Source organism: Mustelus asterias, chromosome 14 (assembly GCF_964213995.1).
Source record: "Mustelus asterias chromosome 14, sMusAst1.hap1.1, whole genome shotgun sequence".
Lineage (NCBI taxonomy): Eukaryota > Metazoa > Chordata > Chondrichthyes > Carcharhiniformes > Triakidae > Mustelus > Mustelus asterias.
This window is the reverse complement of record NC_135814.1, coordinates 70,050,185-70,066,351: the sequence shown is the minus strand read 5'-3', so window position 1 is coordinate 70,066,351 and position 16,167 is coordinate 70,050,185. Positions and strand designations below refer to the sequence as shown.

General features: G+C 41.4%; 1 protein-coding gene across 2 annotated transcripts in view; it reads right to left on the bottom strand.

Moving 5' to 3' along the window:
• Nucleotides 1-16,167, bottom strand: part of LOC144503766 (glutaminase kidney isoform, mitochondrial-like) — a 156,669-nt gene that overhangs the window by 74,651 nt on the left and 65,851 nt on the right. For both annotated transcript variants that reach the window (XM_078228611.1, XM_078228612.1), the window contains exons 8-12: nucleotides 11,375-11,407; nucleotides 11,197-11,255; nucleotides 8,497-8,563; nucleotides 8,123-8,173; nucleotides 1,520-1,696 (exon numbers count right to left, since the gene is read on the bottom strand). In XM_078228611.1, the coding sequence (XP_078084737.1) occupies nucleotides 1,520-1,696; nucleotides 8,123-8,173; nucleotides 8,497-8,563; nucleotides 11,197-11,255; nucleotides 11,375-11,407 (387 nt within the window). The remainder of the gene's footprint in view (nucleotides 1-1,519; nucleotides 1,697-8,122; nucleotides 8,174-8,496; nucleotides 8,564-11,196; nucleotides 11,256-11,374; nucleotides 11,408-16,167) is intronic.

Sequence of the window (16,167 nt, the reverse complement as noted above, 5' to 3'; positions counted from 1 at the left end):
GTTAGCCAAGAGTACTAAAGAGTATTAAGGGACATGGAATTAAGGTGTGTAAACTGAGCTGAGTTACAAATACGTTGGCCTGTGCAACTTATTTTAGTTCAACTGACCAGTTTTAGGGAATTTTCTTACTGTAGTAAGCCAACAAGGTCAAGTTACCACCTTTGCACTAACAGTGGGCTAAAGTCGTCATTTTGTATTGTATGTTTTATAATCATTCACATGTAATTAATCAATTAAGGGACAGCACAGTGGTTAGCACTGCTGACCCTCTCAGCGCCAGGGACCGGGTTCAATTCTAGCCTTGGGTGACTATGTGGAGGTTGTACATTCTCCCTGTGTCTGCATGGGTTTCCTCCGGGTGCTCTGGTTTCCTTCCACAGTCCAAAGATGTGTGGGTTTGGTTGATTGGCCATGCTAAAATTGCCCCTTAGTGTCAGAGGGAATAGCAGGGTAAATACGTGGGGTTACGGGGATGGAGCCTGGGTGGGATTGTGGTTGGTGCAGGCTTGATGGGACGAACGGCCCACTTCTGCACGGTAGGGATTCTATGAATAATTACTATGTAACCAGTAACCAGCCAGAAAAAGATGTATCGTGAGCTTCTATGTATAAATGAAGAATAAGTAACTAATCAAATAGTTTTATTATATAGGCTAGATAGTCAAATAGGCTAGATAATGTATTGTTTGAAATTTAATATCTTAATTTGCTGCTGTAAGCACTGTCCATAGGAGCAGGGAGCATTCAGATACCGCAAGGAACATGGGCCTCATCTGTCCTTGGCCACCTGGGGCAGAATGAACGAAGACTTGTCCAAATACAGATAAAGAAAAATCATGATCTGTCCCACTCCATGAAGCTCTGTACACAAATGGCTAAATCCCATAAAATTAACAATAAATGACCAATTAGCTAATTAGAGCCTGATTCAAGATGAGTTAATACTAATTCCAGGGTTAAAAGTGGGTTTTAAAGAAACGTCTTGTTGCTTGCAAGTTCAGCCACAGTTGTGGAGGTTGAGTGTTCCTTTGTGGCAGGGTTTTGAGGAAATCACTGTCAGTTTGAGGACCCGAGGAAGATTCACATTCCATCGGACTTGATTACCCAACTGAAGTCGTGAAAGTTGGACATGTATTTGACAAGTATACTTTCATCCTTTTAAACATAAACTTCTCTTAAAATTTACTATGTAGAGTTCTACTTTTGCCTTAGTTGGTTAAAATCTTATCAGAACCAAAGTGATTTTATTAATTTACAGAGGAAAAGGTCAGGTAACATAAATCTCTAAAAGGTTAACACAGATCAACTGGAGGGGCTAAATGGCTGACTCCTGTTCCTATAATTGACATTAAATTTACTTTAGTATTCTCCAAGTTTAACAGAAAAGTTTAAGACGTCAGAGTCAAATATCCTGGATTGTCCTTTTCAGGGCAGTCCTACTCAAATAGATTGGGGTCTTCTCTGCCAAAATTACAATCTGATAAATGAGAACGATATTCTAGTAAAAATAGTTACTTACATGAAAGGCAAACTGTCCGGAGAAGTCATACATGCCACAGGAGTGCATCAAACTTAACGTGTTCCTAACAGCCTCAGGGCTCAGAACTCTCTCGCCTGTGATTGGACAGATGCCACCATTGGCCAGTGTTGCTGCCATTACACTGCCTGATTCACACGTTACTTCAATGGAACATAACTTTATGGAATTTAAAAAAAAATCATTTAAATGTATCTTTAGCATGAAAGCTGAACACATCGAGGTGAGCATTGACATAATTTTAGCATCAAGTAATAATAGATCTAATAACAATGAAAACTTTTACACACATTTTACATCCTTCTTTTGCTTCCCATGGAGGATTGTTAATATAATTTTTCTTCCATGGATGGTCTCCAAGACCATTTGCACTCAACAGCTGTTCTGATGATACAGACTACTACGAATAACCCCCCACAGATTAAGCTAGTCGTTGTCATTTAGCTACAAATGCAAAAAACTGCAATGCTGGAAATCTGAAATTTAAACAGAAAATGCTGGAAATGCTCAGCAGGTCGGGTAGCATCAGTGGAGAGAAAAACAAATTTGATTTTATTTTGCTGCAGTTGTACAGGGTTTTGATGAGGTCACATCTGGAGTAACGTGTGCAGTTTTGGTCTCCGTGTTTAAGAAACAATATACTGACATTGTAGGCGGTACAGCAAAGGTTCACCAAATTGGCCCCTTGGATGAGGGGTTGTCCTACGACGAGCTGCTGAGTAAATCGGGCTTATTCTGGAGTTAAGCGTGATAGGCAATCTCATTGAAACCTACAAAATTCTGAAGGGAATCAATAGGGAATGTGAGGAACATTTGTTTCCATTGGTCAGGGAATCTAAAACACAGAGCCAGTCTTAGGATAAGGGCTGATCATTTAAGACTGAGATGAGGAGAAATTAATTCACACAAAAGGTTGTGAATCTTGAATTCTCTATCCCAGAAGGCTGTGGTTGCTCCATTGTTGAATACAAATAAGACAGGGACAGAGAGATTTTCGGTCTTTTGGGGATTTAAGGGATATGGGGAGAGGGCTAGAACATTGAGCTGAAACTCAAGATGAACCAGGATCATTAAAATGACAAAGCAGGCTCAATGGGCCATTTGGCCTATTCCCATTTTTTGTGTGTTCTTGTATTTCAAGTTGATGACAGATCTATTCTTTATCCACCCTCTTCAACTTTACTCAAAACCTATTACATTTGTAATTTTTCCCATTTTTGATGGAAGGCCATCAACCAGAAAGTTCAGCTGTTTTTTTCCTTCTACAATATTCAGGCTTGGGATGACAAGCATCAAGTAACATACTTGCCACACAAATGTGGGGCAATGACCATCTCCAACAAGAGACCATCTAACCATCGCTGAATCCCCCACTATCAACACCCTAGAGGGGTCAGCATCGACCAGAAACTGAACTGAACTAGCCATATAAATAGTGCAGCCACAAGAAAAGGTCAGACTCTAGGACTCCTGCAGCAATTAACTCACCTCCTGGCTCCCCAAAGCCTGTCCATGATCCACAAGGCTGGATGGAATACTCTCAACTTGCCTGCATTAGTGCAGCTCCAACAACAATCGAGAAGCTTGACATCATCCAAGACATCGTGGCCCACTTGATTGGCACTCCATCCACAAACATTCACTGCCACCGACTCACAGAGGCAGCAGTGTGTACCATTTACAAGATGCACTGCAGGAACTCTCCAAGGCTCTTTAGACAGCACCTTTCAAACCCACAACTGCTACCATTAAAGACAAGGGCAACAGACACATAGGAACGCCACTACCTCGGAGCTCCCCTCCAATCCACTCACCATCCCGAATTGGAAACATATTGCCAATCTTTCATTGTCGCTAGGTCAAACTCCTAGAACTCCCTCCCCCACCGCACTGTGGGTCTATGTACCTACACAACAAATCTGCTGTGGTTAAAGAGGGCAACTCACCACCATCATCTTCTCAAGGGCAAATAGGAATGGGCAGTAAATGCTGGCCTAGTCAGTGATGCCCACATCCCATGAATAACTAAACAAAAAGTCCACCATCTAGTTTGGCTGGGGGGTGGGATCCAAAGCAATAGAGAGACAGAAGAGAAGTTTGAGAACAGCATAGAAGTTAAAGAGAGCACATTAAGTAGTAAAGGCAGTATCAGTAATCTTAGTACCAGACAGATCAGGCAAAAGCAGGACAGAGAGCAAGGGAAGTCCAGATTAAACTGCATTTATTTCAATCCAAGAAGCCTGACAGGCAAGGCAGATGAACTCAGGGCATGGATGGGTATATGGGACTGGGATATTATAGCAATTACTGAAACATGGCTAAGGGAGGGACAGGACTGGCAGCTCAATGTTCCAGGGTACAGATGCTATAGGAAAGATAAGTGAGAGAGGAGAGGGAGTTGCACTTTTGAATAGGGAAAGCATCACGGCCGTACTGAGGGGGGATATATCAGAGGGTTCGGCCACTGAGTCTATATGGGTAGAACTGAGAAATAAGAAGGGGGAAATCACTTTGCTAGGGTTGTACTATAGGCCCCCAGATAGTCGGCGGGAAATTGAGGAGCAAATATGTAAAGAGATTACAGATAGCTCCAAGAACAATAGGGTGGTAATAGTCAGAGATTTTAACTTTCCCAACATTGACTGGGACAGCCATAGTATTAGAGGGTTGGATGGAGAGAAATTTGTTGTGTATTCAGGAGGAATTTCTCATTCAGTATGTGGATGGCCTGACTAGAGAGGGGGCAAAACTTGACCACCTCTTGGGAAATAAGGAAGGGCAGGTGACAGAAGTGTTAGTGAGGGATCACTTTGGGCCCAGTGACCATAATTCTATTGATTTTAAGATAGCTATGGAGAATGATAGGTCTGGCCCAGAAGTTAAAATTCTAAATTGAGGCAAGGCCAATTTTGATGGTATCAGGCAGGAACTTTCAAAAGTTAATTGGGGGAGTCTGTGGGAAGGCAAAGGGATGTCTGGTAAGTGGCATGCTTTCAAAAGTGTGTCAACCAGGGTTCGGGGTAAAAACATTCCTCTTAGAGTGAAGGGCAAAGGAGAATCCAAAGAGCTTCTACAAATACATAAAGGGCAAAAGAGTAACAAGGGAGAGAGTAGGGCCTCTTAAGGATCAACAAGGTCATCTATGTGCGGATCCACAAGAGATGGGTGAGATCCTAAATGAATATTTCTCATCAGTATTTACTGTTGAGAAAAGCATGGATGTTAGGGAACTTGGGGAAATAAATAATGATGTCTTGAGGAGTGTACATATTACAGGGAGGTGGTGCTGGAAGTCTTAAAGCGCATCAAGGTAGATAAATCCCCGGGACCTGATGAAGTGTATCCCAGGACATTGTGGGAGGCTAGGGTGGAAATTGCGGGTCCTCTAGCCGAGATATTTGAATCATCGATAGTCATGGGTGAAGTGCCCGAAGATTGGAGAGTGGCAAATGTTGTGCCTCTGTTTAAAAAGGGCTGCAGGGAAAAATCTGGGAACTACAGGCCAGTGAGCCTCACATCTGTGGTGGGTAAATTGTTGGACGGTATTTTGAGAGACAGGATCTACAGGCATTTAGAGACACAAGGACTGATTAGGGACCGTCAGCATGGCTTTGTGAGTGGAAAATCATGTCTCACAAATTTGATTGAGTTTTTGAAGGGGTAACCAAGAAGGTAGATGATGGCAGTGCAGTTGATGTTGTCTACATGGACTTTGACAAGGTACCGCGTGGTGGGTTGTTGCACAAGGCTAAATCTCATGGGATCCAGGGTGAGATAGCGAAACGGATACAAAATTGGCTTGATGATAGAAGCCAGAGGATGGTTGGAGAGGGTTGTTTTTCAAAATGGAGGCCTGTGACCAACAGTGTGCCTCAGGGATCGGTGCTGGGCCCACTGTTATTTGTCATTTATATTAATGATTTGGATGAGAATAAAGGAGGCATGGTTAGTAAGTTTGCAGTTGACACTAAGATTGGTGGCATAGTGGACAGTGAAGAAAGTTATCTCCAATTGCAACGGGATTTTGATCAATTGGGCCAGTGGGCTGATGAATGGTAGATGGAGTTTAATTTAGACAAATGCGAGGTGATGCATTTTGGTAGATTGAACCAGGGCAGGACTTACTCAGTTAATGGTAGGGCGTTGGGGAGTGTTACAGAACAAAGAGATCTAGGGGTACAGGTTCATAACTCCTTGAAAGTGGAGTCACAGGTGGACAGAGTGGTGAAGGCGGCATTCGGCTTGCTTGGGTTCATCGGTCAGAACATTGAATACAGGAGTTGAAATGTCTTGTTGAAGTTGTACGAGACATTGGTACGGCCACACTTGGAATACTGTGTGCAATTCTGGTCACCCTATTATAGAAAGGATATTATTAAACTAGAGAGAGTACAGAAAAGATTTACTAGGATGCTACCGGGACTTGATGGATTGAGTTCTAAGGAGAGGCTGAATAGACTGGGACTTCTCTCCCTGGAGCGTAGGAGGCTGAGGAGTGACCTTATAGAAGTCTATAAAATAATGAGGGGCACAGATCTGCGAGATAGTCAATATATTTTCCCAAAGGTAGGGGAGTCTAAAACTAGAGGGCATAGGTTCAAGGTGAGAGGGGAGAGATACAAAAGTGTCCAGAGGGGCAATTTCTTCACAGAGGGTGGTGAGTGTTTGGAACAAGCTGCCAGAGGTAGTAGTAGAGGCAGGTACAATTGTCTTTTAAAAAGCATTTGATGACAGACTTTAGTTACATGGGTAAGATGGATAATGAGGGATATGGGCCAAATGCGGGCAATTGGGATTAGCTTAGGGGTTTTAAACAAAAAAGGGTGGCATGGACAAGTTGGGCCGAAGGGCCTGTTTCCATGCTGTAAACCTCTATGACTCTGACTCCACCAGTTACTGTGGATTGATTTGAACCCATGTTACCAAAGCATTAGCTTGAGCCTCTGGATTACTAGTCCAATGACATTACTGCTACCCCACTGTCTTCCCTGTTCTCTCCACAGATGTGGCATGTCTCGCTATTTCCAGCATTTTGTGTTTTGTTATCCTGGCTGTCTAGCTGCTGATCTATGGATACACAAACTGGAAAAGTTCAAACTATTTATTGCTATGCACCTGAATTCTACTTGCCTCCTTTAGCTTAAATCCTGTTAAATCAGAAACTGTAGTTTTATTCAACAGTGTGTACGCAGTCTTGAAAGACAATAACTTTAAGAACACTTGAAACCTGCAACAATGATTTCAAGTGCAAGAAATGACAAAGTAGTAAGATTCAGAGGGAGGGATAATTTTAATTTGCATTTTTGTATAATCTAATTGCTATTCTTTCCCACATTCCACCACTTCTCACTCTATTTTCTCCCTTCTGTTAGCATATCTAATGCCCCAAAGGGCAGGGAAACAACGTGCTTCTAGATATCCACCAATGATCTTTGGATGGGACATATGCAATTGCTCCTCAAATAACATCCCATTTAATTTCTCACATCTGCAGGGAAATACCATCACACCTGTTCACTGCTTTCCAGACTAGAAAAGAAAAAAAATTAACAAGAGTTTGCACCACATCACCCATTGCACAATGTACATTGTTAGGAAATACTTCTTGAAATTAGAAAAGAGCACTTGGTACTGAATCCATCCTTTCCATGCTTTTCTCCACTTATAAACTGTAACTATGCAAAATTTACACCAAAATTTACCCGTTGTCAGTTCCTCATTTTCCAATTTGGTGTTATTGACTTTCACTACCATGGTCAAATTGCTATGTGTAAATCTAGAAAGTGTCAACAGTCTAGTTCACAGGATACCATTGCTACATTGCTATAGCACATGTTCTAGCAATTGGCCAAATAGCATCAATGGAGAAGAGAATCAAGTCTAATCCTACCCTCATGCAACATGCACACTTTCCAATAGGATCACAGGGTTGAAATCAGAGACGAGAAACAAAGAGATATTTCCTCCTTCCCCTGCCAGAGAGAGAGAATGTGGCATTCTCACAGCTGTCCTAATTACAATATACATTTCAAACTCCATTCAAACATGGCTTAAAACGGATGAGAGGTATTATGGTACAAAAAAATCGCTATGGCATTGCTGTTTGAGGTCTTTACCCATGTGCAAATTGACTGCTTCGTTTCCTACATTATGACAATGACTATGCTTCAGTAGCCATGAAGCACTTTGGAGTGACCCGAGATCATGAAAGATCTATGCAAATGCAATACATTGACCACATTCTGAAGTCAATGCTGCTTATAGATTAATGCTTGCCTGTGCTTCATATTGAATATTTCTTTAAATCAACTTGCACAAATTCAGGAACCCAATCTTTCTATTATGTTCAAAAAATGCAGAGTCACATTTTTGGTGATCCCAAATAAATGTCCTGACTTTTGATGCCAGATAGTAAAATAGACAATTGTTTTTAAACGGAAACGTTTTACTATGTAATCGTCCTCCGCTCTAATCCATGGAAAGAACAAGCATTTACCTTCCTCGTAAAGTATACAACTCCACTATGTGCATTTAGGTGCTAATTAACATATCCTGTTATACTTGGAATTTAATAAAGCTACTCACTTGGAAATAGAAATCTAGAACTCCAGTCATATCACTTCCTTCTGGAAAACACTAGAAAATATATAGAATAATTAGCATTTTACCATTTAAAGCAGTCCCTTCTTTTCAGCATTAATCCAAACCTAAATTTTCTGTAGCCAGGTAGTAGGGCTCGCCCGTTTGTGGGCAACACACATAATCAATGCTACTCTCCTCAATTAGACAAAACTCAAGCACAACCATAGTGAATTGTAGTACTGTACTTGGTAACTATAAACTTCGAAAAATGAACCAAAACCGAGCAGATGCAGCCTAAAAAAATAGGTATGGCATCTTCGAAGAAAATAACTACATGGATCGTTAAGTGTTTAAGGTACACAAGTGATCCTACAAACCTTCTTCTCCTTTAGGTAGTATCCAATAGCAAAATTTCTGTCTCCTGATTCTCTTTCAGACTGAAACCTAAAAACAGTAACATTTATTGAAATGTAGTGAGTTAAAAGTTGAAAGATAACTTTATTAGTCTAGAACATAGTACATTCATCATTCAAGTTGACAACCAAATCATTAAAAAAAATATTGGTTTACATCTCGAGTTCCAGACAGCCTGGGAAACCAATGGATCCACAGTTAAATTGCAATAGCCATGTTAATTAATATCATTGTGATTAACCAATTCATGTAGAAATTGACAAACTGCCTCTGCTAAGGGGGCTGCTCAACAGTTTAATCGGCTACAGTTAAATACAGAAAGTCAGCTAGTCGGAGCAGGGTTCTCAAAGTGCTGTCAATTTCTTAGGTTTTAAAGAGAACTCTCTCCAAACCCAAGTATGTCTGCATGTTAACATTTAGCTCAGTGTCAGCTGTTCCAGTACAGGTTTTATCCAATCTACTGAATGACAGGAAAGCAAAGAACAATACAGCACAGGAACAAGCCCTTCGGCCCTCCAAGCCTGCGCCACTCATGTGCCCAACCAGACCATTCGTTTGTATCCCTCTATTCCCAGTCTGTTCATGTGGCTATCTAGATAAGTCTCAAACGATCCCAGCATGTCCGCCTCAATCACCTTGCTTGGCAGTGCATTCCAGGCCCCCACCACCCTCTGTGTAAAATACGTCCCCCTGACATCTGTGTTGAACCTTGCCCCCCTCACCTTGAACCCGTGACCCCTTGTGTTCGTCACCTCCGACCTGGGAAAAAGCTTCCCACTGTTCACCCTATCTATGCCCTTCATAATTTTATACACCTCCATTAGGTCGCCCCTCATCCTCCGTCTTTCCAGGGAGAACATCCCCAGTTTACCCAATCTCTCCTCATAACTAATATCCTCCATACCAGACAACATCCTGGTAAACCTTTTCCGCACTCTCTCCAAAGCCTCCACGTCCTTCTGGTAGTGTGGCGACCAAAACTGGACGCAGTATTCCAAATGTGGCCTAACCAACGTTCTATACAGCCGCAACATCATATGCCAACTTTTATATTCTATGCCCCGTCCAATAAAGGCAAGCATGCCATATGCCTTCTTGATCACCCTCTCCACCTGTGCTGCCACCTTTAAGGATCTGTGGACTTGTACACCCAGGTCCCTCTGTGTGTCTATACTTCTGATGGTTCTGCCATTTATTGTATAGCTCCCCCTTACATTAGACCTACCAAAATGCATCACTTCGCATTTATCTGGATTAAATTCCATCTGCCATTTCTCCGCCCAATGTTCCAGCCTATCTATATCCTGCTGTATTCTCTGACAATGTTCATCACTATCCGCAACCTTACTGATCACACCAGCTACATCTTCCTCCAAATCATTTATATATATCACAAACAGCAGAGGTCCCAGTACACAGCCCTGCGGAACTCCACTAGTCACAGACCTCCAACCGGAAAAAGACCCCTCCACTGCTACCCTCTGTCTTCTATGGCTAAGCCAGTTCTCCACCCATCTAGCTAGCTCACCTTTTATCCCGTGAGACTTAACCTTTTGCACCAGCCTGCCATGAGGGACCTTGTCAAACACTTTACTAAAATCCATGTAGATGACATCCACGGCCCTTCCCTCGTCAATCGTTTTTGTCACCTCCTCAAAAAACTCAACCAAATTTGTGAGGCATGATCTCCCTCGTACAAAACCATGCTGTCTATCGCTAATGAGATTATTCAGTTCTAAATGCGCATATATCCTATCTCTAAGAATCTTCTCCAACAATTTCCCTACCACGGACGTCAAGCTCACCGACCTATAATTACCCGGGTTATCCTTGTTACCCTTCTTAAATAACGGGACCACATTTGCTATCCTCCAAGCCTCTGGGACCTCACCTGTGTCCAGTGAAGAGACAAAGATTTCTGTTAGAGGCCCAGCAATTTTATCTCTTGCCTCCCTGAGGAGTCTAGGATAGATGCCATCCGGCCCTGGGGATTTGTCAGTCTTAATGTTTCCTAAAAAACCTAACACGTCCTCCCTTGTAATTGAGATTTTTTCTAACGGGTCAACACATCTCTGAGACACTACCAGTCAACATGTCCCTCTCCTTTGTGAATACTGATGCAAAGTATTTGTTTAAGATCTCACCTACTTCCTTTGGTTCTAAGCATAATTCCCCTCCTTTGTCCCCGAGAGGCCAGATTCTTTCCCTAACAACCCTCTTGTTCCTAACGTATGTATAAAATGCCTTAGGATTCTCTTTAATCCTGTCTGCCAAGGACATTTCGTGACCCCTTTTTGCCCTTTAACTCCCTGTTTGAGTTCTTTTCTACTTTCTCTGTATTCCTCCAGTGCTCCATCTGTTTTTAGCTGCCTGGACCTCACGTATGCCTCTTTTTTCTTTTTGATTAGACCCATAATTTCACTGGTTATCGACTGGTTAAGCAGCTGATTTTCTAATACCTTTCCCCTTTACAGGATATGAATTTAAACACCTGCATTTCTACATGTTTGTGGCATTTGAATACTTTTAGGCATCGTATTTAAAAAAAAATAAATGCAGATTACTCCGAGGAGGGCAACCAACCATTCTCTTGTATTTGAAAGGGAGAGTAGATGGGGAGAGAGAGTGAAGAGGAGAAAATAGACAAAAAAAAAGTTACTCACGTTGCATTATTAAAACCAACATATTCATTTCCAGCCATCCGATTCAAGAACTGTGTTACCTGCGAAACAGCACTACTTTTCAGAAAGCATTCTATTTTAGAAAGTGCAGACATAATTTTGTCTTTTTAGGGTAAACCTTTCCCCACATTCAAAAAAACTGAACGAGCATTGTACTTACATAATCAAATTTCTCAGCATTGTTCACTCCTTGCTACAAGGAAATAAAGAGATATTACTTTAATAATCTTTTGAGAGAATTACATAAACATGTGCTTTATTTCTATAACTAGCTTCATACATTTAGTTGAATGCACTTCAGAATTCATCCAAGCTTCTCTGATACAAAATGATAATAAATGCAATTAGTTACTATTTACTACTAAGTAGCATATAAATGATTTATTAAAATTTACCATATAAATTCATAAAAGGATCCCTGGATAAATTGTCAATATAGTTATTAATTCAGATTTATGTTCAATAGTACAAAATTAATGTTAGATCAAATTAGCTGTGCTTATTTTAGCTCATTGCAGTCAGTAAGGCTAAGCTTAATCTAAGTGACACTTAAAATCACAATTTTGTAATTAAATCAAAATTTCCCTAATTGAGAGGGTGATAATTCAAATTATGTTTACCTAGAAGAAATGCACATCAACCATAATACAGTAAAGTGGTTGATTTCACAAGCAGAAAAAAGGATCTGCCTTTATGACTTCACCATGCCCCATCACAGCCTTTGGCTGTCCAATTTGGTCATTTGTGCATCCTCCCATACCTTCATCATACTGTTAAAGGTAGCTTTCTGTTGCCTCTGTTCTAAACACAGTAAGAAGTTTAACAACACCAGCTGTTGTTAAACTTCTTACTGTGTTTACCCAGTCCAACACCGGCATCTCCACATCATGACTACCATCGACGCCTCTGTTCTGACCATTGGAGAAAACTAGATAGATTTCTCACCTCTACATCACAAACCCTCATCTGTTCAGGTCAAACAACTTCAGTCATCTTTCATAACTCTTACATCATTCGCTTTTATTCCATTTACTTTGGATGTTTCCTTGGAATGTTTCACAGAATCTTTAGTGCAGGAGGCAACCAATCGTTCCCATCAAGTCTGCATTGACTTTCGGAAAGAGCATTCTACCTAGTCCCACTCCCCCTGCTTTATGCTCATTCTCTCTTTTCAGATGGCAGTCCAATTCCTTTCTAAATACTTTGATCAAGCTTCTTTCATCACCCTCTCAGGAAGTTTGTTCGAGATTCCAACCACCCTCCAGAAATGAAAACATTTTCCTTATAACACTTTTACTCCTTTTGCCAATTATTTTGAATCTGTCCTCTACAGTTCGTTATGTCTCAAGTGGGAAGTTTCTCACTATTTGCCCTGTCCATACTCCTCAGGAGCTCGAATATCTCTATCAAGGCTCCTCTCTCTCAGCCTTCTTTTCTTCAAGGAAATCAGTCCCAACCTCTCCAAACTATCATAGATACAGTTCTTCACTCCTGGAATCATTCTTGAGAAGCTCCTCTGTACTCTCTCCAATGCCTTGACGTCCTTCCTCAAGTTTGACACCCAGAACTGGATGCAGTCCTCCAGATGAGGCCTAACAAGTGTCTTATACAAGTTCAACATGATTTCCTTACTCTTATACTCAATGTCCCTATTAATAAAGTCCAAGATACTATATGCTTTATTAACTGCCCTCTCAACATGCCTGATTATCAGTGACTTATGTACATATACACAAAGGTCGCTCTGTACCTGCACTTCTTTTTGGGTTTCTCCCTTTATTTTATACTATCTCGCGATATTTTTCCTGCCAAAATGAATCACCTCAAACTTTTCTGCATCGATATTCATTTGCTACTTGTCTGCCCAGTCCACCAACATGGCCATGTCAGTTTGAAATTGAAGACTACCCTCATCACAGTTAGCCAGACGCTATGGCATTTTCAACCTTTGAATCATCTGCAAATTTTGAAATCAATCCTTGAATACCACAGTCTAGATCATCAATGTACACCAGGAAAAGGAAGGGTCCCAACACTGGCCCCTGGGAAACTCCACAACAAACCTTCCTCCAGTCTGAAAAACAGCCATTCATCACTATTCTCAGTTTCCTGTCACTCAGCCAATTTCTTACCTAACTGCCTACTTTAACTGTTATCCCATGAGCTGAAATGTTGTGGCACTGTATCAAGTGTTTTTTGAAAATCCAAATATACCACATCAACACAGTGTTACTCTTATCAACCTTCTCTATTACCTCCTTAAAAGAACTCCAGCCAGTTAGTTAAAAACATGACTTTTCCTTATACAAACAGAAAATGCTGGAAAATTTCAGCAGATCTGACAGCATCTGCGGAGAGAGAATAGAGCCAATGTTTTGAATCTGGATAACCCTGTGTCAGAGCCTTGCTGAGATCTTTATGATTTTCTCTTAATTAATCTATGCTGGCTTTTCTCAACTATCCTAGACATAGAATCCCTACATGCAGAAGGAGGACATTCGGTCCATCGAGTCTGCACCGACCACAATCCCATCCAGGCCCTATTCCCATAACCCCACATTTAATTTACGAATTTACCGTTAATTCCCTGATACTAGGGGCAATTTAGCATAGCCAATCAACCTAACCCGCACATCTTTGGACTGTGGGAGGAAACCGGAGCACCCGAAGGAAACCCACCCAGACAGGAAGAAAACATGCAAACTCCACACAGACAGTGACCCAAGGCTGGAATTGAACCCGGGTCCCTGGCACTTTGAGGCAGCAGTGCTAACCACTGCGCCACCATGCCATCCTGCACTTGTCTAAGTGACTACTAATTTTGTCCTGAACCATATTTTCCAGAAGTTTCACCATCACTGAAGTCAAACTGACTGGTCTATAGTTGCCAGTTTCATCTTTGCACCCCTTTTTGAACAAGGGCATAATGCATCTTGGATGCATTTCATATGGTCCTGGTAGCTTAACAATTTAAAGTAAAAATAGTACTTTTAATACCTCCTCCTTCTCAATTATAAATTATTCTAGTGTGCCAATTACCTCCTCTCTCACCTCACTCTGGATTGCATTTTCTTCCTTTGTATAGATGCAAAGTATGAATTTGAAACCACCCCCCTCAAGTTCCCTTTTTCATCCCTAATCGGCCCTACTCTTTCATTACCCGATTATTTATAATAGATATAGATGACCTTGGGATTCCTTTTTATATTCGCTGCCAGTTTCTTTTCATGCTCTCCTTGCTTTTCTTATTAGATGTTTCAATTCCCCTCTGGTTCTTCTATATTCAGCCTGATTCTCCATTGTATATGCTGCCTGACAGCACTTTTTTCTTTTCATTTTCACCCTTATCCCCATCATCCAGGATGCACTAGTTATATTTGTCCCACCTTTCCCCTTAAAGGGAATATACATTGACATTGTCTGGAATGCTTTTTCTTTTATATTACATGCACCATCTAAGTTCACGTTGATTGTGATGTTCTAATACTTTGTTTTCTAATGGCATTTAACACAAACTACAAAAGTTAAAATAATTGAGGATATCTGAAATAGAATTAGGAACCTCAAACAGATGGGGCTGTGTGGCCAGATGACCACCCAAAGATGCTCAAAAGAATGGAACATGCGCTTCACAAGTACTTTGCCCTATTTTTACTTGGCTAGAATCAGATTTTTCCCTTGGACTGGAAAGATGTCATGTCGTTCTGATTTTCAATAAGATCCCCTCCAAGCCACACACCATCCTGACTTAGAACTGCATTGCATTTGTATTTTCAGAAAGTGTTTGATAAAGTCCTAATAGATCATTCTATGGTATAGGATCTTGTGAAATTGGCAAATTGTTACAACAAAATAATAGAACATAGAACATAGAACATCACAGCGCAGTACAGGCCCTTCGGCCCCCGATGTTGCGCCGACCAGTGGTACCAATCTAAAGCCCCTCTAATCTACACTATTCCAATATCATCCATATGTTTATCCAATAACCACTTGAACGCTCTCAACGTTGACGAGTCCACCACTGCTGCAGGCAGGGCATTCCACGCCCTTACTACTCTCTGAGTAAAGAACCTACCTCTAACATCTGTCCTATATCTCTCATCCCTCAATTTAAAGCTATGTCCCCTCGTGCTAGCCAACACCATCCGAGGAAAAAGGCTCTCACTATCCACCCTATCTAATCCTCTGATCATCTTGTATGCCTCTTTTAAGTCACCTCTTAACCTTCCTCTCTCTAACGAAAACAACCTCAAGCCCCTCAGCCTTTCCTCATACGATTTTCCCACCATACCAGGCAACATCCTGGTAAATCTTCTCTGCACCCTTTCCAACACTTCCACATCTTTCCTATAATACGGCGACCAGAACTGGATGCTTACAACTCATGAACAAATTTTAAAAGAAATTGGTGCATGGAATGAAACATAGAAGCATAGAAACTTATATCAGGAGTAGGCCATTCGGTCCTTTGAGCCTGCTCCGCCATTCATTTTGATCATGGCTGATCATCAAATTCAATATCCTGATTCCCCCCTTTCCCTCCCCATATCCCTTGATCCCTTTAGCCCCAAGATCTATATCTAATTTCTTCTTGAAATCACACAACGTTTTGGCCTCAACTACTTTCTGTGGTAGTGAATTCCATACATTATAGAACATAGAACATAGAAAGCCACAGCACAAACAGGCCCTTCGGCCCACAAGTTGCGCTGATCATATCCCTACCTCTAGGCCTATCTATAGCCCTCAATCCTATTAAATCCCATGTACTCATCCAGAAGTCTCTTAAAAGACCCCAACGAGTTTGCCTCCACCACCACCGACGTCAGCCGATTCCACTCACCCACCACCCTCTGAGTGAAAAACTTACCCCTGACATCTCCTCTGTACCTACCCCCCAGCACCTTAAACCTGTGTCCTCTCGTAGCAACCATTTCAGCCCTTGGAAAT